Source organism: Mustela putorius, unplaced genomic scaffold, assembly GCF_011764305.1.
Source record: "Mustela putorius furo isolate JIRA1106 unplaced genomic scaffold, ASM1176430v1.1 tig00537227_pilon_pilon_pilon, whole genome shotgun sequence".
NCBI classification, from domain to species: Eukaryota; Metazoa; Chordata; class Mammalia; order Carnivora; family Mustelidae; genus Mustela; species Mustela putorius.
This window is the reverse complement of record NW_025422368.1, coordinates 26,794,490-26,820,416: the sequence shown is the minus strand read 5'-3', so window position 1 is coordinate 26,820,416 and position 25,927 is coordinate 26,794,490. Positions and strand designations below refer to the sequence as shown.

The 25,927-nt window shown below is 38.8% G+C and overlaps 1 protein-coding gene and 1 long non-coding RNA gene across 7 annotated transcripts in view; one reads left to right on the top strand and one right to left on the bottom strand.

The window, feature by feature from the left end:
• The window catches only part of IPO8 (importin 8), a 90,011-nt gene extending 67,396 nt beyond the window's left edge, over positions 1 to 22,615 (top strand). For all 6 annotated transcript variants that reach the window (XM_004755707.3, XM_045072873.1, XM_013057828.2 and 3 more), the window contains 5 exons: positions 8,322 to 8,542; positions 10,032 to 10,237; positions 12,759 to 12,962; positions 13,548 to 13,664; positions 20,656 to 22,615. In XM_004755707.3, the coding sequence (XP_004755764.1) occupies positions 8,322 to 8,542; positions 10,032 to 10,237; positions 12,759 to 12,962; positions 13,548 to 13,664; positions 20,656 to 20,753 (846 nt within the window). In that variant the 3' untranslated portion in view covers positions 20,754 to 22,615. The remainder of the gene's footprint in view (positions 1 to 8,321; positions 8,543 to 10,031; positions 10,238 to 12,758; positions 12,963 to 13,547; positions 13,665 to 20,655) is intronic.
• LOC123389947 lies at positions 13,831 to 17,127 on the bottom strand. The gene is made up of 2 exons (XR_006604605.1): positions 17,044 to 17,127; positions 13,831 to 14,179 (listed from the first exon to the last, which is right to left on the bottom strand). It is a non-coding gene; the product is annotated as an uncharacterized LOC123389947 (long non-coding RNA).
• Positions 22,616 to 25,927: the final 3,312 nt, after the last annotated feature.

Below are 25,927 nucleotides of genomic sequence, written 5' to 3'. Positions count from 1 at the left end.
CAGTTACTCCCGTCTGCCTGACCTCCGGCCGCGCTCCGAGCTCACCGAGCCTGTGACCGGTTCAAGGTAACGCTCTGTCTCTGCAGCCGGCTTTCCCGTTCCAATACCCTCAAGCTCTGCGACACTCAGACACCCCCGATTCTTCTGTGACTCTGCGGGACCTGAGGCCACGCTGACCCCGCGTGGGCTTCGCCCCGGTTTAGCCTCTGGAGCGATGTCCCTCAGCGGAACAGACTTTTAAAAGTCCTGATTTTGTGCGCGGTTGCTCCGGCGCTTGCCGGGAGCCAGCCCCTCCCCCCGGGGTCTATCTTCCCGTCGCTTTGGATTCACTTCTCCGCCGGTCCTACCTTTTAGAAAGTGGTTGATTTTCTGTTTCCAGAATTGCTGTTCTTCTTTCTTCGATCTGCCGATGGATTTTCAGGTGTTTGCAATCTTTAGATAAGCTATCTAGCTGATCTCCGGCTAGCTGAAGCAGTCTCAGCTTGCTACTTCTCCGCCATCTTGACTCCTCCCCCGAAGGGATGTTTAAAAAAAAAAAAAAAAGTATGCAACAGAGACCATATGTAGCCTACAAAGTGAAAGTATTACTAAGAATTAAAAAATTTTTAAAATGTATTTATGTATGTATGTATTTATTTTTGAGAGTAAGAGAAACCATGAGCAGGAGTAGGAGCAGAGGGAGAGAGAAAGAGAACGCCAAGCAGGTTCTACACGCAGCATGTAGCCCGACATGGAGCTCCGTCTCATTACCCTGAGATCATGACCTGATCCAAAATCAAGACTTGGTTGCTTGACTAAGCCACCCAGACACCCCGAAGTTGAAAGTATTACTAAATATTGACTAAAAGTTTACCTACCTATGCCATAAGCAATTGAACAGAGAATCCACTAAACAGAGAAATGATATGATCAAAGATAGGCACTAAGAATAATGAATCTCCTAGAAGCATCCTTAGTCTAAACAGGTCTTCTGCATACACTGGGCTATGAAGATGAGTGAGGAGGCTGTTAGCAAATTAAAGTCTGGTTCTGCTCTAGGCTAAAAGCATTGGGAATAGAGGACTAGAACAAGATTTACAGTAGGGACCATTGCAAACATTGCACAGAAAGACCTGAAAAAATAAGTTGTTAGAAGAGGAGGGCAGGGGAAAGCCCAAGAGCACAGATTTTACCCTGGAAAGTTATAAAGATGACTTCTCCCACAAATACAGAAAATATGGATACCAGTAGATAGGAATAGAGTGATATTAATCAAACTGTGACCATCTAATGGTGTTAGTAGGTGTTCATAACTGAAAGTATTCAGTGGTCAGATAAGCCTTAGGAATACTGGATAAAACAAAATTCAACAGATTTCATTTTTGCTTGACTTCTAGTGCCTTTATATGAAAAGGTGTCTAAATGGGTGTTGGTATCTGTGTGTTTCAAATTAATTTAATTCTGGGATGTTTTTGTTTTCCAAGGAACATCTATTAACTGTTATAAAAGTGCTGTTTGGATAATGCTGATGTACAGATGTCTTGAGGTAGAAAGAAGGGGTGTGCAAGCTTAAATTCAGTAGCCTTATATTCTCAGTAAAAGAGGCAAGGTTGTAGAAAGTGGAAAAAGTTGACATTTCAGTTTGGAGGAGTCTAATATGTAATAAAGAGTTGGATAAGAGAATTGCTTTTATTAAAGACAGAACTACCGTACAATCCAGCAATTGCACTAGTAGGTATTTATATAAAGAATACAAAAATACTAGTTTGAAGGGATACATTCATCCCAATGTTATAGCAGCATTATCAACAGTAGTCAAATTATGGAAAAGGCCCAAATGTCCATCAACCGGTGAATGGATAAAGAAGATATGGTATATATACAGTGGAATGTTACTCAGCCATAAGAAAGAACAAAGTCTTGCCATTTTCAATGACATGGATGGAGCTAGAGAGTATGAGGCTAAGCAAAATAAGTCAGAAAGACAAATACCATATGATATCACACATATGTAGAATTTAAGAAACAACATAGGGGGAAAAAGAGAGAGGCAAACCAAGAAATAGACTCCTAACTATAGAGAACAAACTAATGGTTACAAGAGGACGGTAGGTGGGGGGGATAGATTAAATAGGCGACAGGGATTAAGGAATGCACTTGTCATGAGCACTGGGTGTTGTATGTAAGTACTGAATCACTAAATTCAATACCTGAAGCTGAAGAAAAAGGATGGACCCATTTGAAGGTAATAAGTAAAAATTTCTAGTGTAATACAGTGGGTTTCTACCCCTAAAACTAGGTTGCAGAAGGATTGGAAAATTGGTATTCAAGAATTTTTTCAGAAATTTAGGGTTCCTGGGGAACCTTTAATGTTAGGGAGGCTACTGTTGTGGTGCACTCAGTAGAGCTAAAGGAGTATATTGCCTGGAATTATAGTCCTCTGTACTTCCTGTCACTTGGGAGTTAGGTCTAGGGATTTGGTTAGATTCATTTGTGATTCTTTTGGCAAGAATACTTCATAGATGGTAGTTTGTATTTCTACCAGGAGGCACAGAATATCTGGTTGTCTCTCATGTTAGGATGTTACTTGTGTTGGTGGTGATTATTCTATCATTACTTTTTCATGTATTAGCTGAAATATTTCTATGAAGGAATAGTTTTTTACCTATTACCAAGTTACTCTGAGGAACAGTGTGAGAATGTCTGTTTATTTACTATGATTCAAGATAGAAAGTTTGTTTCCTAACATTCTCCAAAGATGACCGATGAGGTGTTTTGCTTTTTTTTTTTTTTTAATATTATTAAGAACTTACAGATTCAAATTTGTTTAATATGTTTCAGTATATTTCAGCTTTGGCCAGTGGGAACTTCTTGAATTTATCATATAAGTGCTTTTGACTGACCCTGGTAGTGTTTGGTAGTTTCCTTGCTGTCTGATATGAGAAGATGTTCCAGGTTCATCTTGTACATTTCCTGCCCTATGCTGGGAAATGGTATTTTAAGGCTACAAGCACAAAGGATATTCATTGCTACTGAGTTGGTCATTATTTCCACAGGAGAGCCAAGAAATGCATATTGTATCATTTTAAGATTTGCCCATCATTAGTACACACAGATATTTCCAATTCATATTCAGTACTACATTATTTTTCGTTAGTCTAATTACCTGGATCTATATCGGCTGTACCAAAATCCTGGTTTTCCTTATAATTACTCACTTGCTGTATCCCACTAACATATATATAGGGTGTCAGAATAATTATACCAATATTATCACCAACATGTGATTACTATTAACTGTTTAAGATTTTTAATAGCTCTTTTTATCTTCAGGGTATATCCATATGCTAGCGATATATACAGCCAGAATATAGTCAAATCATAAATTTTAAAGTCCTTTAAAATAATCCCTATTTGATTCATTTATTTTAACTTTTAGAAATGCTTTAAAATTTTTTCTAAATATATTACTTATATGTAATTCTAAAGTCTAATTTACAAAACAGGGTGTATTCAGGGAGGTCAAGCTTCCATCCCTGTCCCTTCTGCCCTTATTTTTTTTCCCCTTCTCTTCCACTCCCTTTAGTTTTTAGTTCATTCTTTCATTTTTTTTTTCAGATTTTTAAAAAAAAATTTATTTTATTTATTTGACAGAGAGAGATCACAGGTAGACAGAGAGGCAGGCAGAGAGAAGTGGGAGAAGCAGGCTCTCTGCCCAGCAGAGAGCCCGATACGGGACTCGATCCCAGAACTCTGAGATCTTGACCTGAGCCGAAGGCAGAGGCTTTAACCCACTGAGCCACCCAGGCGCCCCTCATCCTTTCATTTTAAAAAGTAAGCAAATAGATGTGTTCATTCTTTCCTCACCTTCTTAAGTAGTGGCATACATATATTTTTTTCCCATCTTGCCTTCTTCACATAATCATATATCCATCCTGTAGATCACTCCATAGTAGTATAGAGAAGTATTCTGCATTAAGTAGTCTCCAGAATTGATTGTTTTAATATAAAAGGATAATTTTAGTTTTATTCATTGTAAAACCTCAAAGTTTCTTTGTATTCCCTTTTTTTTTTTTAAAGATTTTAATTATTTATTTAAGAGAGGGACAGTGAGAGAGAGCATGAAAGTGGAGAAGGTCAAGGTCAGAGGGAGAAGCAGACTCCCCATGGAGCTGGGAGCCCGATGCAATACGTGATCCCGGGACTCCAGGATCATGACTTGAGTTGAAGGCAATTGCTTAACCAACTGAGCCACCCAGGTGCCCCTGTATTTTTTTTTTTTTTAATTTATTTATTTGAGAGAGAGAGTGAGAGCATAAGCAGGGAGAGCAGCAGAGGGAGAGAGAGAAGTAGGCTCCCCAGTGAGCAGGGATGTCAATGTGGGGCTTGATCCCAGGACCCTGGAATAATGACCTGAGCCATCCAGGCGTCCCCAGTTTTTTTGTATTCTTAATGGCTTTGTATGTAATAGAAAATACTTGTTAAAATGAAATTTTATTATTAAAACATCTCAAGAAGAGCTTTTCAAGCTTAGTTTACATATTCTTGTGGCTTTGTTGATTCACAATAATGAACTTGTAGTAATAATTAAAAATTTTTTTTATGGGGCGCCTGGGTAGCTCAGTGGGTTAAGCCTCTGCCTTTGGCTCAGGTCATGATCCCAGGTCCTGGGATCGAGTCCCACATTGGGCTCTCTGCTCGGCAGGGAACCTGCTTCCCCCTCTCTCTGCCTCTCTGCCTACTTGTGATCTCTCTCTCTCTCTGTCAAATAAATAAATAAAATCTTAAAAAAAATTTTTTTTATTAAGTTTTAATTTTAATTCCAGTGCGCTTAACATACAGTGTAATAATGGTTTCAGGTGTACAGTCTTGTGAGTCAGTATTTCCACACATCACCCTGTGCTCATCACAGCAGGTGCCCTCCTTCAGCCCCATCACTTGGCAAACCAAGAAAGTTTGCCTCTCTTTTTCTCCTTTGCTTATTTTGTTCTTAAATTCCACATAGGAGTGAAATCATATGGTATGTCATTCTCTGACTTTTTTCACTTAGCATATTATAACCTCATACACATTGCAAATGGCAAGATTTCATTCTTTTTTATAGCTGAATAATATTCTATTGCATACACCATATCTTCTTTATCCATTCATCTGTTGACGGACATTTGGACTTTTTCTATTATTTGGCTAGTGTATATAATGCAGCTATAAACATAGGGGTGCATGTATTTCTTTGAGTTAGTGTATTTTTGTACTTTTGGGGCAAATATCCAGTAGTACTATTACTGGGTCATAGGATAGTTCTATTTTTAACTTTTTGAGGACCCTCCACACTATTTTCCAGAGTGGCTGCACCAATTTGCATTCCCACTAATAGTGCAATAGGGTTCCCCTTTCTTCCATAGTAATATTTTTTAATATAGCCTGTATCCTATATGTGTTGTGCTACCTGAATGCTCTGCATCAGAATTAGAGAAGAATTCAGTAGGATTTTTTTTTTTTTTTAAGATTTTATTTATTTGAGAGAGAGAGCGCAGGCACAAGCAGAGGGAGGGGCAGAGAGAGAGGGAGAAGCAGACAGGAGCCGGGATCATGACCTGAGCTGAAGGCAGACATTTAACTGATTAAGCCACCCAGGATGGTTAATCAAACATCAAACTAGTCATCTCTTTATAAAATCTTTTTTTTTTTTAAGATTTTATTTATTTGACAGAGAGAGAGATCACAAGTAGGTAGAGAGGTAGGCAGAGACGGGGGGGTCCCCCCGCTGAGCAGAGAGCCCGATGCGGGGCTCCATCCCAGGACCTTGAGATCATGACCGGAGCCAAAGGCAGAGGCTTTAACCCACTGAGCCACCCCCTTTATAAAATCTTAAAGTACCATGTGTAGAGGCGCCTGGATGTCTCAGTCAGTTAAGTGTCTATATTGCCATAGTTAGTACAGTTATTAATATGTAGTTTAAAAAAATCCTGGGGTGCCTGGGTGGCTCAGTCTTTGGCATCTGCCTTCGGCTTAGGTCATGATCCCAGGATCCTGGAATCGAGTCCTGTGTCAGGGTCCTGGCTCAGTGGGGAGGCTGCTTCTCCCTCTGCCTGCCGCTCCCCCTGCTTGTGCCCTCTCTCCTCTGACAAATAAAATCTTGAAAAACAAAACCCAAAAACTACCATGTGTAGTTGTGTGTTTTAATTTTATATATATCCTCCTAAAGAAGGCTAGTATTCTGCTGATCCTAACATATTTATAGTTTTGACTCCAAAAACATATCAAATTTAACTCAAAATTCTACACAAAACTTTAGTTTTTCTTTCAAAAATGCTTAAATTCAAGTTAGTTCCCATATAGTATATTACTAGTTTCAGAGATAGAACTTAGTGATTCATCAGTTGCATGTAATACGCTGTGCTCATTACATCGTGTGCCCTCCTTAATATCCATCACCCACTGACCTCCTCCCCTCACCCACCTTCCTTCCAGCAGCCCTCAGACGAAACTCTAGACTATTTTGATAGACTATTTTTTAGAGCAGTTACAGGTTCACAGACTTGAGCATACAGAGATTTCCCATATCCCCCAGCTCCACATGCACAGTGACCTCTATTATCAACATGTGCACTGGGTGGTACAGTGGTCACAGCTGAGGGGCCTGCACTGAGAATGCATATTTCACCCGGAGCCCGCAGTTTACTCTAGGGCTCATTCGTGGTGTCGTGCATTTTATGAGTTTGGACTGATGTGTAATGACATGTGTCTACCATTTCAGTAACATACGTTGGCCTTCACTGCCCTCAGACTCCTCTGTGCTCTTCCTAGTCCTTCAATTCTACCCTGAAGCCTTGATTTTTTTTTTTAAAGATTTTATTTATTATTGGACAGAGAGAGAGATCACAAGGAGGCAGAGAGGCAGGCAGAGAGAGAGAGGAGGAAGCAGGCTCCCCGCTGAGCAGAGAGCCCGATGGGGGCTCGATCCCAGCACCTTGGGATCATGACCTGAGCCGAAGGCAGAGGCTTTAACCCACTGAGCCTCCCAGGCGCCCCTGAAGCCTTGATTTTTAACATTTGTTTTTAAAATGAGCTTGTATTAAGACCTCAGAATTTTGTTTTACACAAATCATTTCAGCCCATCCCTTTCAGTGAAAATAACTATTAGGAAATACTTTTTTTTTTTTTTAAAGATTTTATTTACTTATTTGACAGAGAGAAATCACAAGTAGATGGAGAGGCAGGCAGAGAGAGAGAGAGAGAGAGAGAGAGAGAGAAGCAGGCTCCCTGCCAAGCAGAGAGCCCGATGTGGGACTCGATCCCAGGACCCTGAGATCATGACCCGAGCGAAGGCAGTGGCTTAACCCACTGAACCACCCAGGTGCCCCAGGAAATACTTTTAACAAAGGTAGTTTATCAACATGGTAGAATTGGATCAGATGCCTTCATTTTCATGTGTGAAGTCCACCATTTTTGCTTTAGTCTTATACTAACAGGAATTTTATTTTTATTGAGATGTTGATGGGTAGCATGTTAGATTCAGGTGTATAACAATGACTTGATATTTATGTTGTGAAATGATCACAGTAAGTTAGTTAACATACAGCACCATACGTAGTAACAAATTTTTTTACTTGTGATAACTTTTAATATCTACTTAGCAACTGCCAGATATGCAATACCACATTATTAACTGCGGTTACCATGCTCTTCATTACATCCTCTGACTGACTTAGGAATTTTCTTTCTCAGGAGAAATTCCAGTCACATCTTGATTATTTTCAGTCCCATCCAATTTGATTTAACAAAGAAAAATTCTAACCTAGTCATTTTACCTTAAATGTGGAAATGGTGGAGTCTACATTTAGATTATTGGCATCATTTGATTGGGGACTCTTGAGGGACAGTCTTCAACTAACTGTAATCTGCACTCAGAAAGGAAGACTTCCTCACACTGCTGCCCTCAGACCTCTTTTTGGACATTTAATATCTGGGTTTTATGAGAATATAAATTTGTTGAATAACTCCAAAAACAATTTAAGCAAAGGTATCATTAAGTATCATTAAGAGTATCTTATTTAATTATTTTCAAGATTTTATTTATTTATTTGACAAACAGAGATCACAGGTAGGCAGAGAGGCAGGCAGAGAGATCGGGGGGGCTGGGGAAGCAGGCTCCCCATGGAGCAGAGAGCCCAATGTGGGGCTCGATCCCAGGACCCTGGGATCATGACCTGAGCAGAAGGCAAAGGCTTTAACCCACTGAGCCACCCAGGCACCCCAAGAGTATCTTATTTATTGATGACACGCTCTACCTAGTTTCTAGGTGTATGGTTGACTCTCTTTTTCATTTTTTCCTCTAGTGCATTCCACTCTTTGTTCAACTCGTTTTGGAGAGATTAACCCGAGGAGTTAAAACTAGTGAGCTCCGCACCATGTGTCTTCAGGTTGCAATTGCTGCCTTGTACTACAACCCTGATTTGCTGCTACATACTCTAGAACAAATTCAATTGCCTCACAACCCTGGACCTATAACTGTACAGTTTATAAATCAGTGGATGAATGATACAGATTGTTTTCTTGGGTATGTGTCTTTTAGATTTTATTCTACATTTCTGTTTCTGGAAAGTTGACTTTTGAAAGTATATAATAGCATATAGAAAGATAATTTTCATTTTTTAAGGATTAATGTTTAGTGTATTAACCTAATATTTAATTTTTAGAGAATTAAGAATGTGTTTCAGAAGTATAATCTAGTGGAAAGAATCCAGTCTCTGAAAATTAGGTATAGCTTGTCCTTACTGGTTTTTGACTTATGTGCTATCATTGTATCTTGAGGCAACAAGAATTAAGTGTACATCTGGTTCCCTGACTATTAAGTGTCGATAGGCAAAAACATTCTAAATGGGGTTAGGTTTCTAGGGGAAATGCCAGTTTGGTGACAAGACGTTGAACCCTGCAGATCTCAGGGGAGCTTATTCTCAAACATGAGGTCAGAAAGGAGGATTGTTCATTGTAGCCCAAGTGCTGCTCCTGTGGGAGAGTGTGTCTTCAGGCGAAGTACATTCCTAGTGTCTGAACTTAGAAAAAATGAGATGTCTTGTAGTATGTACATGCCCTCCTCAAATGACTGAACACCTCTTCGTGACTCTGTTACGCTAGAATTTCAGCTCTGACAATGGCTTACTGGCAGTGTTATACCAAATATAGCAGTCTTTACATTCTTAATATTTTTAAACAAAATATTTTAAAGAATATTTCTATATAATATTTTAGAATTAACAAAAATGTATATAATGTATACTGGTCAAACTTTTTTCCTTCAAAATCAAATTTTCCTTATTATATATTAAAGCAGAGAACTTTTTTTTTTTTTTAAAGATTTTATTTATTTGACAGACAGAGATCACAAGTAGGCAGAGAGGCAGGCAGAGAAAGAGAGAGGTGGAAGCAGCTTCCCTGCCAAGCAGAGAGCCCAATGCGGGGCTCGATTCCAGGTGCGGGGCTCTATTCCAAGACCCTGGGATCATGACCTGAGCCAAAGCGAGGCTTTAACCCCTTGAGTCACCCAGATGCCCCAAAGCAGAGAACATTTAATGGATTTAGTTAGAGCTGTCAAGTTTTCCTTAGTATATGCTGAGTTTCTGAATAGCTTTTGGCACCTGGGGTTAGTGTACAGTGTATGTGCACTATATACCTTGTATCCAGTCTAATACAGAAGACAGAGTCTAAATTTTTCCTTTTTCCCCTGTTGGTTAGGAATTTCCTGCTGTCAAATGTAGGTATTCTTGCTTTAATAGAACTTGTATGCCAAGGCCCAGATATAGTATTCATATCAATCATAAATTGATATAGCAAGATTGACCATATTAATTGCAGACTTCTCTAGCTCTTTGATGATAATTGGTTTATAAAACATGATTTATGTAAGATTTCATATGGTACAAAATGGGGGATACCTCTGTATAATTCTATTGAATGAATCCTAAGATACTACATTGGCCATTTTTTCTTGTAGTATTTCAACTGTCCTTATTTATCATGAACACATTTTATTTCTTTGTAATTTGTAGGCATCATGACCGGAAGATGTGTATAATAGGACTGAGTATCCTTTTGGAACTGCAAAATCGACCTCCTGCAGTAGATGCTGTAGTGGGACAGATTGTGCCCTCAATTCTTTTCCTTTTCCTTGGTCTGAAGCAGGTCTGTGCTACCAGACAACTGGTAAACCGTGAAGATCGCTCAAAAGTGGAGAAGGCTGATATGGAAGAAAACGGTAAAGTCTTATAATTGCAATGAGTGCTAGAATTGTACTGATTTGAGCATGCATTTTTAAATTTTAGTCTATTTGGAGTCATTAAACAGAGTTACATTCTTTGGCTTGTTGCACATTTAAAAAATATTTTGGGGTGGATTTACATATTCTGACATATAACTTTAGAGAAGTTCATTTTTTGACATTTAAATAATTATTGAACTTAATGTTACACCCTGGGAAATACAAATACATTTGTAACAGAATCAAATGGTTTTGATGATAAGTTAGCAACCAGTTATTTCTTTTTATTTGTGCTAACAATGTCAATGAAGTCAGCAGCATGAATTAATAAATGAACCACTTAGTTAAAAGCAGAAGTGTCAGTATAGCAGATTAATAGAGTGCCTGGTACATTTTTTTTAAGATTCTTTTTTTTTTTTTTAAGATTTTATTTATTTGACAGAGATCACGAGTAGGCAGAGTGGCAGGCAGAGAGAGAGGGGGAAGCAGACTCCCTGCTGAGCAGAGAGCCTGATGTGGGGCTCAATCCCAGGATGCTAGGATCATGACCTGAGCTGAAGGCAGAGGCTTAACCCACTGAACCACCCAGGTGCCCCTTTTTTAAGGTTCTTAATCAGAAACTATTAGAGTTTATGTATTAATAAATTTAGAGTAAAATACACAAGTGAAGGCTATTCGCTTAATAGAGATTCAGAATAAGATTGTTAGGGTCAAGCATATTAGATCTTTATTTAATGATACTGCAAAAAACTATTTACTTGCGCCCAGGAAGTAACATTATCCAACTCCAAGTGGAGTTTTTCCTCTTCTAGTTAAAAACAGACATTTCTTTAAATGAGAAAAATCAGAACTTTCATGGAAAACCTACATCTCTTTTTGATGCAAAATTCTATGATTTCAGCAAGTGCAGATTTAAAACATTTAATTGGCATCATTCTGGTTTGTTCATGTACAAGAAATGGTACCCTTCCCTAACCCCTAACACAGTACACTTCTTCTGATTGAATTTAATGTTTTTCTTCCTCTCAAAATAAAATTTAAGAGAGAGAAAGTATGCACACATGCATGCTATGGGGGGAGGGGCAGAGGCAGAGAGAGAATCCTAAGCAGGCTCCATGTGCAGCATGGAGCCTTATGTGCGGCTCAATCTCTTGACCCTGAGATCATGACCTGAACTAAAATTAAGAGTCAGACACTTAACCAACTGAGCTACCCAGGTACCTCTAATTTCTTTTTCTGAATATCATGTAAAGCAGTAATGCTTCTTTAGTAGAAGGGTTTTGTGTTTTTGCTAAGTATAGGCCAACAGTTATGGAATTACTTTTTTCAGAATGTTACAATATTCTCCAAGTCTTTATTTTGTAAATTGTTGGTTTATAACTAATATGGCTTGAGAAAAAATTCTGTAGTACTTTCCCAGATTTTCCTGTTGTATTTCCACTGAAGTGTAGAATGATTAACTAGGAAAGGTGTTTCTTGTTATCTTTGTAATTATACCTTTGACATATATATATACACACACACACACACACACATACACACGTGTTATATATATATATATATATATATATATATATATGATAAAAAATGCATGTATATATGATCAAAACCAGGGTTTCCTGTCTTACCCCAAAACTACTTCACAGTTTAATTCAGTGTGGTATGTTTTATAGAACTATTTTTGAAATAATGTTTAGTTTGGGTTTATTCTAGGTTTTTCCCTCTTAGTAAATGCAGAACAAAATCAACCTATCTTTTGGTTACAGTACTGGGCTAACTGCTTAAAACAGATTGGCATTGAAAATAAAGCAGAATCCATGATGATATACAATTCAGATTTCAACTTTTCAATCTACATGTAGCTAATTTTTCTCTATTTCTATAGTTTTCTGTTTCTATTAGCAGAAACAATCTCATTTGAGTACTTCTAAGCAGTTCATAATCAACTTAGGTAACTGTTAAGAGACCAGATTCTCAATGGGAGATCATTGTTATTTAAAACACATAACATGTGCACTGACTGTACAATTGTCTTTTTTTAGGACAAAAAAATTTGGGACTCGGGGCGCCTGGGTGGCTCAGTTGGTTGAGGCCTCTGCCTTCGGCTCAGGTCATGATCCCAGAGTCCTGGGATTGAGCCCCGCATCGGGCTCTCTGCTCAGCCGGGAGCCTGCTTCCTCCTCTCTCTTTGTCTGCCTCTCTGCCTACTTATGATCTCTATCTGTCAAATAAATAAATGGAATCTTTAAAAAAAAAAAAAAAATTTGGGACTCTGATTAATAGCATTTTTGTAGTAAAGAGTATGAGGCAGCCCTAGCAAAACGGTTGTAATGTCCAGAAGACTTTAGATTTAGGGACACTTGTTTTTAGGAAGGAGGATAAAGTCGTTTTCAATTTAACAAATTACAGTAAAGATTTATTTTTAGAATTTCATATATAAATAGGTGGTAGTTTTTCCATATCCAGAATGTTTTGTCCTTTTGTGTTTTCATTTCTTCAATAATTAATGGATTCACAGAGGAGATTTCAAGTGATGAAGAGGAGACCAACAAAACTGCTCAAGCAATGCAATCAAATAATGGAAGAGGTGAAGAGGAGGAGGAGGAGGATGATGACTGGGATGAAGAGGTATTGGAAGAAACTGCCCTTGAAGGATTCAGCACTCCACTTGACCTTGACAACAGTGTGGATGAATATCAATTTTTTACACAAGCTCTGCTAAGTAGGTCTTTACTTGCTAAATCTTCAGATATTTTCTCTGAAGTCGATCTTTATTTCCTTCGGTTAGAAGTTGTTTTGGGATCTGCTGCAAATTGGTTTAGATGTTAAATTTGGATTCAGTTGTGTTGAGTTTGTGGTGTGTTGTCCACATGGAAAAACCTGGGAGACTCAGGGGATGGTTTTGCCTAAAGCACCAATTCGAGTTCTTGGTGTGGGACGGACGTTGAAGCTACAGGTACTGTGAGAATCTGGAGGAAAATGACACACCTGAGTAGAGGTGTATGTCAAGATCGAATTCAGGGATCATAGTTAGTAAAACCTCAGAGGGCGATGGCAGGAGAGAACTGGGCAAAGCAGAGATTGGCAAGTCTTAACCATCCTCTGATAGCCCCACATGGTTGGATACAGAGTGGGTACTCAGGAATAATCCTTTGGTGGAGTAAGTTTTACCACCTTGGGTTTGTTATGGTGTTGAACTCTTTCTCTTAATATCTGTAGTCATCTCATTGTACTTTTATTATCATGTCACTTTTCTCTGAAATGATCATTGTCACTAGACTCATCTTTTTCTTCTACAATGCAACAGCTGTGCAGAATCGGGATGCTGCCTGGTACCAGCTGCTCATGGCACCACTCAGTGAGGACCAGAGGAGGGCGCTGCAGGAGGTGTACACCCTGGCAGAGCACCGGAAGACAGTAGCAGGTCAGCTCTCCAGATTTCCAGATTGGAGTGCATGTGTGAGTGTGCATGTGTGGAGGCACTGAGTCAGCCTTATTAATGAATCTTGTGGCACCTAAAGACTGTTTTAAAAATTGTTAGAGGCCAACCTTTAGGGATAATAATGAATTATTATTGTATGATTTTTAAAAAAATGTTGCTTTTTAATCACTTGTGGTATCTTAGATCTGCAAAATCCTGTGCATTAATAAGTGTCTTCCAGTGGTGGTTATTCAGGAGTACTTATGCTGTATTGTAGAGCCCAAGATGTAAAAAGGTGGGGATGAGTTTGCCGAGGGAGAGTTAATCAGTTGGACAACCCATCTAAACATCTTACCCCCAAATAGACCGAAGGTACTTCATGAGTTCTTGCAAAGGGCTTGTCTTCCTGGAAATGAAGCACTCTTCATTTCTTTTTGCTGGGCTTTATGTGATTCTTGTTGATTTTCAGTTTTTTGACCTGGAGAAATTATTTTCTGCAGACATTATTGTGGTTACTCCTAGAAAACCAATGGAAAAGATTTTGTAATTACAAAAATATTTTAGTGGAAAATGTCATGGAACAGGTACCTGTGATTTAGAGCCTAAGTTCTTCGGCATGGATTTGAATGTTCAGCCCTGCATAGTCTATGTCAGTCCCCCTAATAGGAGAATTCTGGGCACACTTCTAGCAGTAGACTATGGAACTGTTAAGACATGGCTCTGAGACTTGTTTTCATTTTGCTTATTTTTACTAGAAGTTGAGATAGGGGAGGTAAAGCATTTTTTAGCAGTTTTTCTGTGATAGTAAACATAACTGCTTACTCACATAGCCCTGTTAAAGGTTAATGCTCAGGGATGTCAGGGGAAGATGGCAGAGTAGGAGGACCGTAAGCTCACCTCATCTCACAGATACAACTAGGTAACACTCACATTAGGGTATATAACCCAGAGAATGACTCAAAGACTGGCAGAACTTCACAACAAGAGGGAGAGAAGAGTCCACATCAAAGAGGATAGGAAGGATGGAGATGTAGTGGGGAACCAAATGGATGGGTCTGTCCGCTGGTGGAAGGGACCCGTGGGCATAGAGGGAGGAGAAAAACAGATGATCATACTGTAAGCCTGCATGGAAAGATGATTCCCCATAACACCTGGCTGATGAAAACCAGAGGGGCTGAATTTCGTTAGTTCTTACAACCAGGGTGATTTATAGCCTGGAACTTTAAAAGGCAAGTTCAGTTCCAAGAGAGCCTTGAGGGCTATAGAAAACTAGGTGCCCACCCCCTATAGCACAACAAACAACCTACAGAGATACAACATAGAGGCAGTACCTTGAAAAATGCCTGGGGCATACAGAAGGGAGAATTATTTACTAATCTCAGAGTATGTCCCTGAGGGGCAGAGAGTACTGAAAGACTCCACCAGGAACAAAGTTGCTGGTATGTGCCATTTCCCTTCCTCACTCTCCCGACCCCCTGCCCCAGCATAAACACTAAGATACCTGCTGGAGCCAGCCTGGAACTTGCCTTCACTACCCAGCTTGCTTACACCATGCACCAGCCTTTTCAGCTGGGCCTGCCTCAGTCCTGGTGCTGTCTTTAGTCCCCCAAAGACTAACGCAAACCTTGCCACCACTGTTTCCATGTGCACATTGTGGGGGTCTCAGTCCCAGCAGCGGTGGCCAGTCTTGTTAAAACTGTGCACCCTGCCTATGCATGCCTTGTGGATTGGCCCGGTCTCAGAGACGGAGATGCATCTCCTATGGCAGAGGGCCAGCGCCACCTTGTTAAAACTACTTGCTCCACCCATTACTTTCAAGACAAGATATGTAGCTGAATTTCATAATAGAAATAAACACAGAAAGTCAGACAAAATGAGAAGAAATGTCCCAAATAAAAGAACAGGACAAAACAATAGCAAGGCACCTAAGCAAAACAGAGATAAATAATATGCCTGATAGAGAATTTAAAATAATTGTCATAAAGATACTTACTGGACTTGAGAAAACAATGGAGGATTTCAGTGAGCTCTTTACCAAAGAGAAAACATTGGAAAAGAACCAATCAGAGAAAAGAACAATAATTGAAATTAAAAATACACTAAATGGAATAAATAGCAGACTAGGGGAAGCAAAATAGATTAGCAACGTGGAGGACAGAGTAATGGAAAGTAATCAAGCTGAGCAGGTGAGGGGAAAATAAATTATGCAGAATGAAAATAGACTTAGGGAACTCAGTGTCCCCATTAGGCATTACAACATTTGCTTACAGGGATCCCGGGGAAAGGAGAGAAAGAGGGCAGAAAATTTATTTGAAGAAATAATAGCTGAGAAAAACCCTAATCTGGAGAAGGAAATAGAAATTCAGATTCAGGACGTATAGACATTCCCCCCCGACCAAAAAATCAACCAAAGAAGGTCCCTTCCAAGACAGTAATTTAAATGACACAAAGTGGTGATAAAGAATTTTAAAAGCAGAAAGAGAAAAGAAAGTTATGTGCAAGGCTGTCCGTGGATTTTTTAAGCAGAAACTTTGCAGGCCAGATGGGAGTGGTAAGATATATTCAAAATGCCTGAAGGAAAGTATCTGCAACCAAAAATACTCTATCTGGTAAGGCTATTATTCTGAATAGAAGGAGAGAGACAGTGTTTTCCAGACAAACAGAAGTTAAAAGAATTCATGACCACTAAACCAGCACTATAAGAAATGTTAGTGGAAAACAAAAACTATGAATAAGAAAAGTAGGAAGCACAAAGGAATTGAAAATAAATATATCTGTAAAAACCAGTCAAGGGATTCACAAAGTAAAAAGAAATGAAGTATGACACCATATACCTAAAATATGGGAGTCGGGGGAGTGACAGGTGTAAAGAAAGTTCAAACTTAGGTCACCATCAACGTAATAAAGACAACTATACACAGAAGATGTGGTATACAAACCTAATGATAACCACAAATCAAAAACCAGTAACAGATACACAAAAAGTAACAGATACACAAAAAATAAAGACAAAGGAATCTAAGTTTATTACTAAAGACAGCAAACTTATGGGGGCAGGAGAGCAAGGGAAGAAAAAGACCCATATATATGCAGTGTTTCACAACATATGGAGACTGAAAGTAAAGGAATGGAAAAACAATTATCATGAAAATGGAAGTGAAAAGAAAGCCAGGGTAGCAATACTTAGACCTTAAACACTGTTAAAATAGACAAAGAAGGATGCTACATAATCATAAAGAGAACAATCCAACCAGATGATATAACAATTTAAAATATTTATGTACCCGCCATGAGAGCTCCCAAATATATAAAGCAGCTGTTAACAAACAAATAAAGTAATAGATAGGAATACTAGAATAGGGGACTTTAACACTCCACTTACATCAATGGATAGATCAAAAGAAAATCAAGAAGAAACAGTGGCTAATTTAAAGGACACATTGGGTCAGATGGCTCTAACAGATATATTCAGAACATTCCATCCTAAAATAGCAGTGTGCACATGGAACATTCTTCATAATACATCCCATGTTAGGTCACAATGCAAGTCTCAACAAATTCAAAAAGAAGTCATACCATGCATCTTTTCTGAACACACTATGAAAGTAGAAATCAACCACAAGAAAAAACCTGGAAAGGACACATATACATGGAGATTAAATAACATGCTAGTAAACAATGAATGATTTCTTGGTTGACCCAAAGAAGAAATAAAAAAAGATACATGTAAACAAATGAAAATGGAAACACAATGGTCCAAGATTGTTGGGAGCAATAAAAGCCATTCTACAAAGGAAGTTCATAGAGGCCTACCCTCAAGAATCAAGAAAAATCTTAAAAAACTTAACGTATACCTGAGGGAGCAAGAAAAAGAAGAACAAACAAATCCCCACACCAGCAGAATGAAGGAAATAATAATTAGAGCAGAAATGAATGATAAAGAAACTAAAATTTAGAACAGATCAATGAGGTCAGGAGCTGGTTTTGTGAAAAGATCAACAAAATTGATAAACCCTTAGCCAGATTCAGAGTGAGAGAGAGAGCGGACTCAAACAAAATCATAAATGGAGGAGGAGAAATAACAACCTAAACCACAGAAACACAAAGGATTGTAAGAGAATGGTGCAAAAAATTACATGCCAACAAATTGGGTAACCTAGAAGAAATAGATAAATTTCTAGAAACATATAATCTCCCAAAACTGAACCAGCAAGAAATAGAATGTTTGAACAAACTAATTATCAACAATGAAATTGAATCAGTAATCAAGACTCCCAACAAACAACAGTTCAGGACCAGATGTCTTTACAGGTGAATTTTATCCAAACATTTAAAGACTTAGTATCTGTTCTTAAACTTTTCCAAAAAATTGAAGAGGAAAGAAAACTTCCAATTTATTCTGTGAGGCCAACATTACTCTGATATCAAAATGAAATAAAGACACCACAAAAAAGAACTTTAAGGCCAATATCTGTGATGAACATAGATGCAGAAATCATCAACAAAGTATTAGCACAATAAATCCAACAATACGTTAAAAAAAACCATTTACCACAATCAAGTGGGATTTATTCCCAGGATGCAAGAGTGGTTCAGTATTCATAAATCAGTGTCTTACATTACATCAGTAAGAGAAAAGATAAAAACCATCTGATCTTTTTAATAGATGCAGAAAAAGCATTTGACAAAGTATAATATCCATTCATGATAATAACCGACAACAAAGTTGTTGGAGATGGAACAGAGCTCAACATAATAAAGACTATATATGAAAAACCCACAGTTAACATCATACTCAATGATGAAAAACTGGGAGCTTTTCTCATACGGTCAGGAACAAGACAAGAATGTCCATTTTCACCAGTTATTCAGCATAGTACTGGAAGTCCTAGCCACAGCAGTCATGCAAGAAAAAGGGATAAATGAAATAGGAATAAAAATTGGTGAGGAGGAAGTAAAACTTTCACTATTTGCAGATGGCATGAGATTGTATATATGGCAAACTCAAGACTCCATCAAAAAGCTACTGGAACTGATAAGTGAATTCAGTAGGGTCACAGAATATAAAAGCAACATAGAGGAAACTGCTGCATTTATACACACTAGTAATGAAGTAGCAGCAAAAGGAATTAAGAAAACAATCCCATTTGCCATTGCACCAAAAAGAATTAAATTCCTAGGAATAAGCTTAACCAAGGAGGTAAAAGACCTGTACTTTGAAAAGTATAGAACACTAATGAAAGAAATCGAAGATGACACAACCAAATGGAAAGATACTGCATGCTCACGGGTTGGAAGAATGACTATTGTTAAAATGTCCATACTGCCTAAAGCAAGCTACAGATTTAATGCAATCCCTATGAAAATGCCATCAGCATTTTTCACAGAACTAGGACAATCTTAAGATTTGTACGGAACCACAAAAGCCTCCAAATAGTCAAAGCAGTTTTGAAAAAGAAAAAACTAGAGGTATCACAACCCTAGATTTCAAGATACACTACAGAGCTGTAGTAATGAAAACAGTATGGGTACTGGCACAGAAATAGACACATAGATCACTAGAATAGAATAGAGAGCCCAGAAATAAATCCATGATCATATGGCAATTAATATACGAAAAGGATGCAAGACTATGCAATGGAAAAGAGTCTCTTCTGGGAAAACAAGACCACTTTCTTACATTATACACAAAAATAAACTCAAAATGGATTAAGGACATAAATGTGAGATCTGGAACCATAAACTGCTAGAAGAGAGCACAGGCAGTAATTTCTCTGCCATTGGCCATAACATCTTCTAGACAGGTCTCCTGAGGTAAGGGAAACAAAAACAAAATAAACTGTTGGGACTACATCGGAGTGAAAAGCTTCTGCACAGTAAAGGAAACAACCATCAAAACTAAAAGACAACCTATGGAATGGGAGAAGAGATTTGCAAATGACAGTCCAATAAGGGGTTAGTATCCAAAATATATAAAGAACATACACAACACCCAATAAACAATCCAATTAAAAAATGGGCAGAGAACATGAATAGATATTTGTCCAAAGACATACAGATGGCCAACAGACACGTGAATATATACTCAGCATCATTCATCACCAGAGAAATGCAAATAAAAAACCACAATGAACTATCACCTCACACCTGTCAGACTGGTGAAAACACAAGAAACAAGTGTTGGTGAGGATGTGGAGAAAAAGGAACCCTCGTACACTGCTGATGGAAATGCAGTTTGGTGCGGCCACTGTGTGAAACAGTATGGAGGTTCCTCAAAAAGTCAAAAATAGAACTACCATGTGATCCAGTAGTGGCACTACTGGGCATTTACCCAAAGAATACAAAAACACTAATTTGAAGATATATGTACCCCCATGTTTATTGCAGTATACCAGCAGGCATCTGTCGATAGAGGAATGTATAAAGAAGATGTGTGTGTGTCCGTGTGTGTGCCCGCGTGCGCACACACACACACACACTTGTTCAGCTACAAATAAGAATGAAATCTTGTCATTTACAACAGTATGGATGGATCTAGGGAGTATAAGGCTAAGCAAAATAACCCAGTCAGATAAGGACTAATATATGATTTCACTCCTGTGTGGAATTTAAAAGGGAAAACAAGAGAGACCAAAAAACTGACTCTTAACTAGAGAGAACAAACAGATGGTTAGTTACTAGAGAGGAGATGGGAAGGGGCCCAGGGGAAATAGGTGAAAGGGTTTAAGAGTCACTCCTCTTGGTGAGCACAGAGTAATATATGGAAGTGTTGCATCACTATATTGTACATCTGAAATTAACACTGTATGTTGCGAACTACACTAGAATGAAAACATAAAAAGGATGTTGCTCGGTTGGGCAGAACAGCTAATATGAGTCACATTCCTTCACAATGCAAAGTATAAAGAAATCTTGCTCCTTTGAGGTTATTTCCAACTTTGTCACCTTAAATACTCTTGTTCTTTTCCTCCCTCTTTCTCTTGGCAAACACTAGAGGCAAAGAAGAAGATTGAACAACAGGGAGGCTTCACCTTTGAAAACAAAGGAGTCCTCTCGGCATTTAACTTTGGGACTGTGCCCAGCAACAACTGAAAGAAGGAACAGCAGCCTACCAAATGTCATCACTACATTTTACTTCACCGGGGGAATGTGAAGGTCAAGGGGAGGAAAAGAGTGGGCTGCTCTTCAGCACCCTCCTGCTGTGCCAGTTAACTCTGGCATCAGGCTGCGGTTTCATCCTCTCCCTCTTCCCCTTTGACCTTTCTCCCCACCCCAAAATACATATTCTAAGCAGCTACTGTAATGTATGAAATTCAAGGAAAACAAAATCAGTGGACTGAAAAGGACAAAATCATATTCTCCAAAGGATGAACGACCAAGGTGGTTTTAGAGGATTGAATTGAATTGCACGTCTCAGGTTTTTGCCATGCAGAATCAATGGATTTATGCGGATAACAGTGCCTTCTGTTGTACATGAATTATCTGAAAAATTTTTTTGGAGTGCATTGCAATTTTTTTTAAAGCATAAAACATATTTCTAGATATAATGTAAACCTTGGCTCTATGTTGACTTACTCTGCATTTTACTATGTGAATTTACTGTTAGGCAGTTAGCTACAAGTCACTCTGGTTTCAAAAACATCACTGCTCCCCTTGCTCACCCTGCTGCTGGGGGCTCTCTTCAGGGGTTGTAAAATATGCACTGGCTCTGGTTTTTCATCACATGTTTTGTGGCTTTCCTAATAAGTGTCTTATTCCCTCTTCCATCCCATTCTTGAGCCCTGAAAGAGGTGGTATTTCTTTTGGAGTCAGCAAATATGGATATAAATTTCATTTATAACATGGCGAGTTCAGAACTCAAAAGTTTCTTGGCAGCAAGTGACAGGAACTCTTTAGTCACTGGAATTAACAGTAAGTCCTAGTATATTCTGAATCATGTACTTAATTATGTAATGAATTGATTATTTTACTAAAGCACATTGAACTCTTACAAGAAGGTTGCTACATAAGCACGTGGTCTTTCTGGATGGGGGCTTGCATTTTCAACAACATATCATTCCTGCTATGTTGGACCTGGGTCCAAAACATTTTCCAACAAAATTTTTTATCTGTGATAAAGACCCAAATGATTTTAACTTCTACTTTTCACACATCTGAATCTTCTCCTACCTTATTCATTCTAGCCTTTATTATAGCTAAGTTCAGCTTGTTATATTTTTCACGGGTTGGGGTGTTGTTCAGCTGCCCTCTTAGATGGTAATGATTGATGCCTATAAGAAATATTGCAGATGGAGGTTCTGGCTGTTTTTCAGAACAAATTCAACACTAAAACATGGATCACAGTGTTTTCATACAGTAAGGTGAAAGTGTATTTCCAAAACCTAATGTATTACCGATGTGATAACAGTTTTCCATTTTTGTGAAATGTCTGCAGCATATATTTCCCCTCAGTGACTGGAGGAATTTCCCCCAGGTGCTTCCTGTATTACCATCCCTTGTTAATATTAACTCTCTTTAGAAGTTTAGGTTATTTAAGTAGTTTTTACATAAGTAGCCTAAGAAGCCATGAGTTTCAGAGTTCAATATCCCCTGCTTTCCTATTGAATGTGCCAGATGGCAGAAGAGAAAGGTGGCACTGGGGGACATCTTAGATATCTTAAGCTTTGAAACTCTTCTTATTCTCCCCATGTCCAAAATGATTTATTTTAACATAAATAAAATGCCTTCACACTGGATTGTAAAAGGCATGTGATTTTATTTTTGTGAGGTATTGTCTTCTGCAGTATTAAAGGGAAAGAGATGTTAATGTGTATCATTCTATCTTGTTTTTGAAGCCAGGGTAGTTGTATACTTTTGTTACCAGCAGTGCTAACCTGAATGTGATCTGGGTAACTTGGAAATGCAGGAACTTATATGAATGTACTGTAAAATAAAACACGGACTGATTCCCAGGATTCTGAAACCCTCTATGTAAAATGTTTTCTGGAGTATGGAGGTACTTTAAGCAGATGATAAAAATCCATCAGTATGTTTTCTTGATTTTAGGAGGAGGCGGAACAAGGTAGCTGTTGGCTTGGGAGGTTAAGAAGGGTTCCTCAGGAGAAGTTAGAGTGGAGAGTGGTTGGAAGCTAAAGCCTATCTCATAAATCATGGTGTCCCAATGGGAAAGATAGGTGCTCTGAAAAAGCAAAGGTCGTTAAAGCCACATCAGGACCTTGAAGGAAAATTAAAAAGGTGCTGGAAATAGAGCCCTTTTCTGATTGCCTTCTCCTAATCTGATGACAGCCTAACTTGAGTGGAATGGGGACTTCCAGGTAGATGGCAGATCTTTCTAAGATCCTTAGCTCACCTACACCCCCAGCTACTCCTAGATAAAACCTACATCAGTATGATTAACTGAGAAAACAACTCAAAGACTGGCAGAACAGACTCTCCACTGCTAGATGTAGAGAAGAGGCCACTTCAAAGAGAGTAGAAAGGGCAGGATGCAGTTGGAAACCAAACTGCCCTTCAAAACTGATCATGGGAGGGGCACCTCAAGCATGGATAGAGGAGACTATCAGACCCCATGCCAGGCACCCCAGGCATGGGGGACCCGCAATAGAAAGACTAATCCCCATAACATTTGCCTTTGAAAATCAGAGGGACTTTGTAAGTTTTTACAGTCAATGGGGCTCAACATTGGGAACTTTAAAAATCAGCAGGCTCTGCATGGAGTGCAGGAGGGCAAGAGGAAACTGAGTCCCCACCATAAAGAGCATAGCAAACAACCCCACTGGGATGTAGCATAGAAGCAGCAGTTTAACAAACACCTAGGGTGTGAAGGAAGATATGTTTACTAATCTTAGGATGTGTGCTGGAAGGGCAGAGATCCTTAGGGGATTTCTACAAGAACAAAAGAGCTGGCAGGCACCATTTCTCTCCCCCGCCCGGCCCCTAGTCTACGCCTGCAGGAACCAGCACAGCATGAACACTCTCCACCTAGCTTTGCTAACAAGTGCACCCACTCCTCCAATCTACACTCAGAAGTCCATTCCACAGCAGTGCTACAAGCTTGGTGGTATGAAAGTAGCTCCAACAGGGGACAGCATGACCCCAAAATGACACCTCCCCTGAGGGGAGGGGAAGAAGACCACACATACCAGTCAAATGTGGTGAGAGCAGTGGCTGTGGGCAGACATTCCATCTGATTATAGTCCCTGCCCACCAGGTAACATTTTTCAGGGGACAACAGGGCGAGTGCCCTGCAGTTAGGTGCTACTACCGCTCTGGCAGATGCCTCGTCTGACCCAACTCAAGCTGAAGGTAGTCCCAGGTTGGCCCATTAACAATACAGGGACCAACCCTCCCACAACAGTCCAAGAGAGCCATTGCTGATGACTGAAAGCAAATGCAGCTCAGCCATAATAACAGGGCATGCAACACACATGAGAGACATCCTTAAAACACCAGGTTCTGGTAAACAGGGGACACTGCATTGCAGGGCACCATAGCACCTTTTCTTCATAAGGACATTACTTTCAAGAGTAGGAGATTTAATTGACCCTACTAACACCCAGAAACAGACCCAGAGTTAGATAAAATGACACAGCAGAATATATACCAAATAAAGGAACAGGACAAAATTATAGCAGAAGAGCTAAGGAGATGGAAATAAATAATGCCTGATAGAGAATTTAAAGAATGATCATAAAAATACTCATTAAACTTGAGAAAAGAGTGGAGAATCTCAGTGAGACCCTCAACAAAGAGAAAGAGCACATAAAAGAGAACCAATCAGAGATGAGGATCTCCATAACTGAAATTAAAAATCCACTAGAGGGAATAAAACCACAGAAAGCAGAGCAAATCAGTGACCTGGAGGACAGAGTAATGGATGGAGGTCAATCATGACAAACAGGACAAAGAAAAAGAAAAATGAGACTACATAAAGGGAACTAAGTGATACCATCAAACATAATAATATTCACATTTTAGGGGTCCCAGAAGAGAGAAAAGGGGGCAGAAAATCATTTGAAGATCTAAGAGCCAAAAACTTCCCTAATCTGGGGAAGGAAACAGTAATTCAGATCCTGGAGGCACAGAGAACTCCTAACAAAATCAACCCAAAGAGGTCCACACCAAGACACACAGTAATTTAAATGGCAAAAAGTATTTATAAAGAGAGAATTTGAAAAGCAACAAGAGAAAAGAGTTATGTATAAGGAAACCCCATAAGACTATCAGTTGGTTTTTAAGCTGAAACTTTGCAGGCCAGATGGGAGTGGCCTGATTTATTCAAAGTGCCAAAAGAAAAAATCCTGCAACCAAGAATGCTCTATCCAACATGGCTATCATTCAGAATAGAAGGAGAGATAAAGAGTTTCCTACAATAACACAAGTTAAAGGAATTCATTACCACAAACCAACGTTACAAGATATATTAAAGGGGATTCTTCAGAGAGGAAAGATCATAGGCAGGCGTAAGAAAAATGGGAAGCAGAAGAGCAGTAATTCAAGTATATCTATAAAAATCAGTCAAGGGACTCACAAAATAAAAAGATATAAAGTATGACATGATATACCTAAAATGTGGGAGAGAGAAGAGTAAAACTTTAGTGCTCTTAGAATGGGTTCAAACTTAAGTGACCATCAAATTAACATGGATGGCTATATATAAGTTATATATAAACCTAATGGAAGCCACAAATCAAAAACCAGTAATAGATACGCAAAAAATAAAGAGAAAGGAATCTAAGTGTTACACAAAAGAAAGCCAAAGACTGCGGAAGAAAGGAATAGAGAACTTCAAAAGCAACTGTAAAGTAACAAAATGCAATAAGTACATACTTAACAATAATTACTTTGTAAATGGATTAAATGCTCACATCAAAAGACAGGGTAACTGAATGGATAAAAAAGCAAGACCCACCTATATGCTGTGTATAAGAGACTCCTTTGAGATCTAAAGAAACATGGAGACTGAAAGTGAAGGGATGGAAAAGCAATTATGAAAATGGAAGTGAAAAGGAAGGCAGGGCAGCAACACATATATTGGACAAAATAAACCTTAAAACAGACTGTTAAAAGAGGGAAAGAAGGACCCTACATAATCATAAAGGGAACAATCCAACAAGAAGATAGAATGATTATAAATATTTATGCACCCAACATAGGAGCCCCCAAATATATAAAGCAGCTATTAACAAATCGGTAGGACAGTAATAGGGGACTTTAACACCCCACTTACATCAATGGGTAGATCATCCAAACAGAAAATCAAGAAG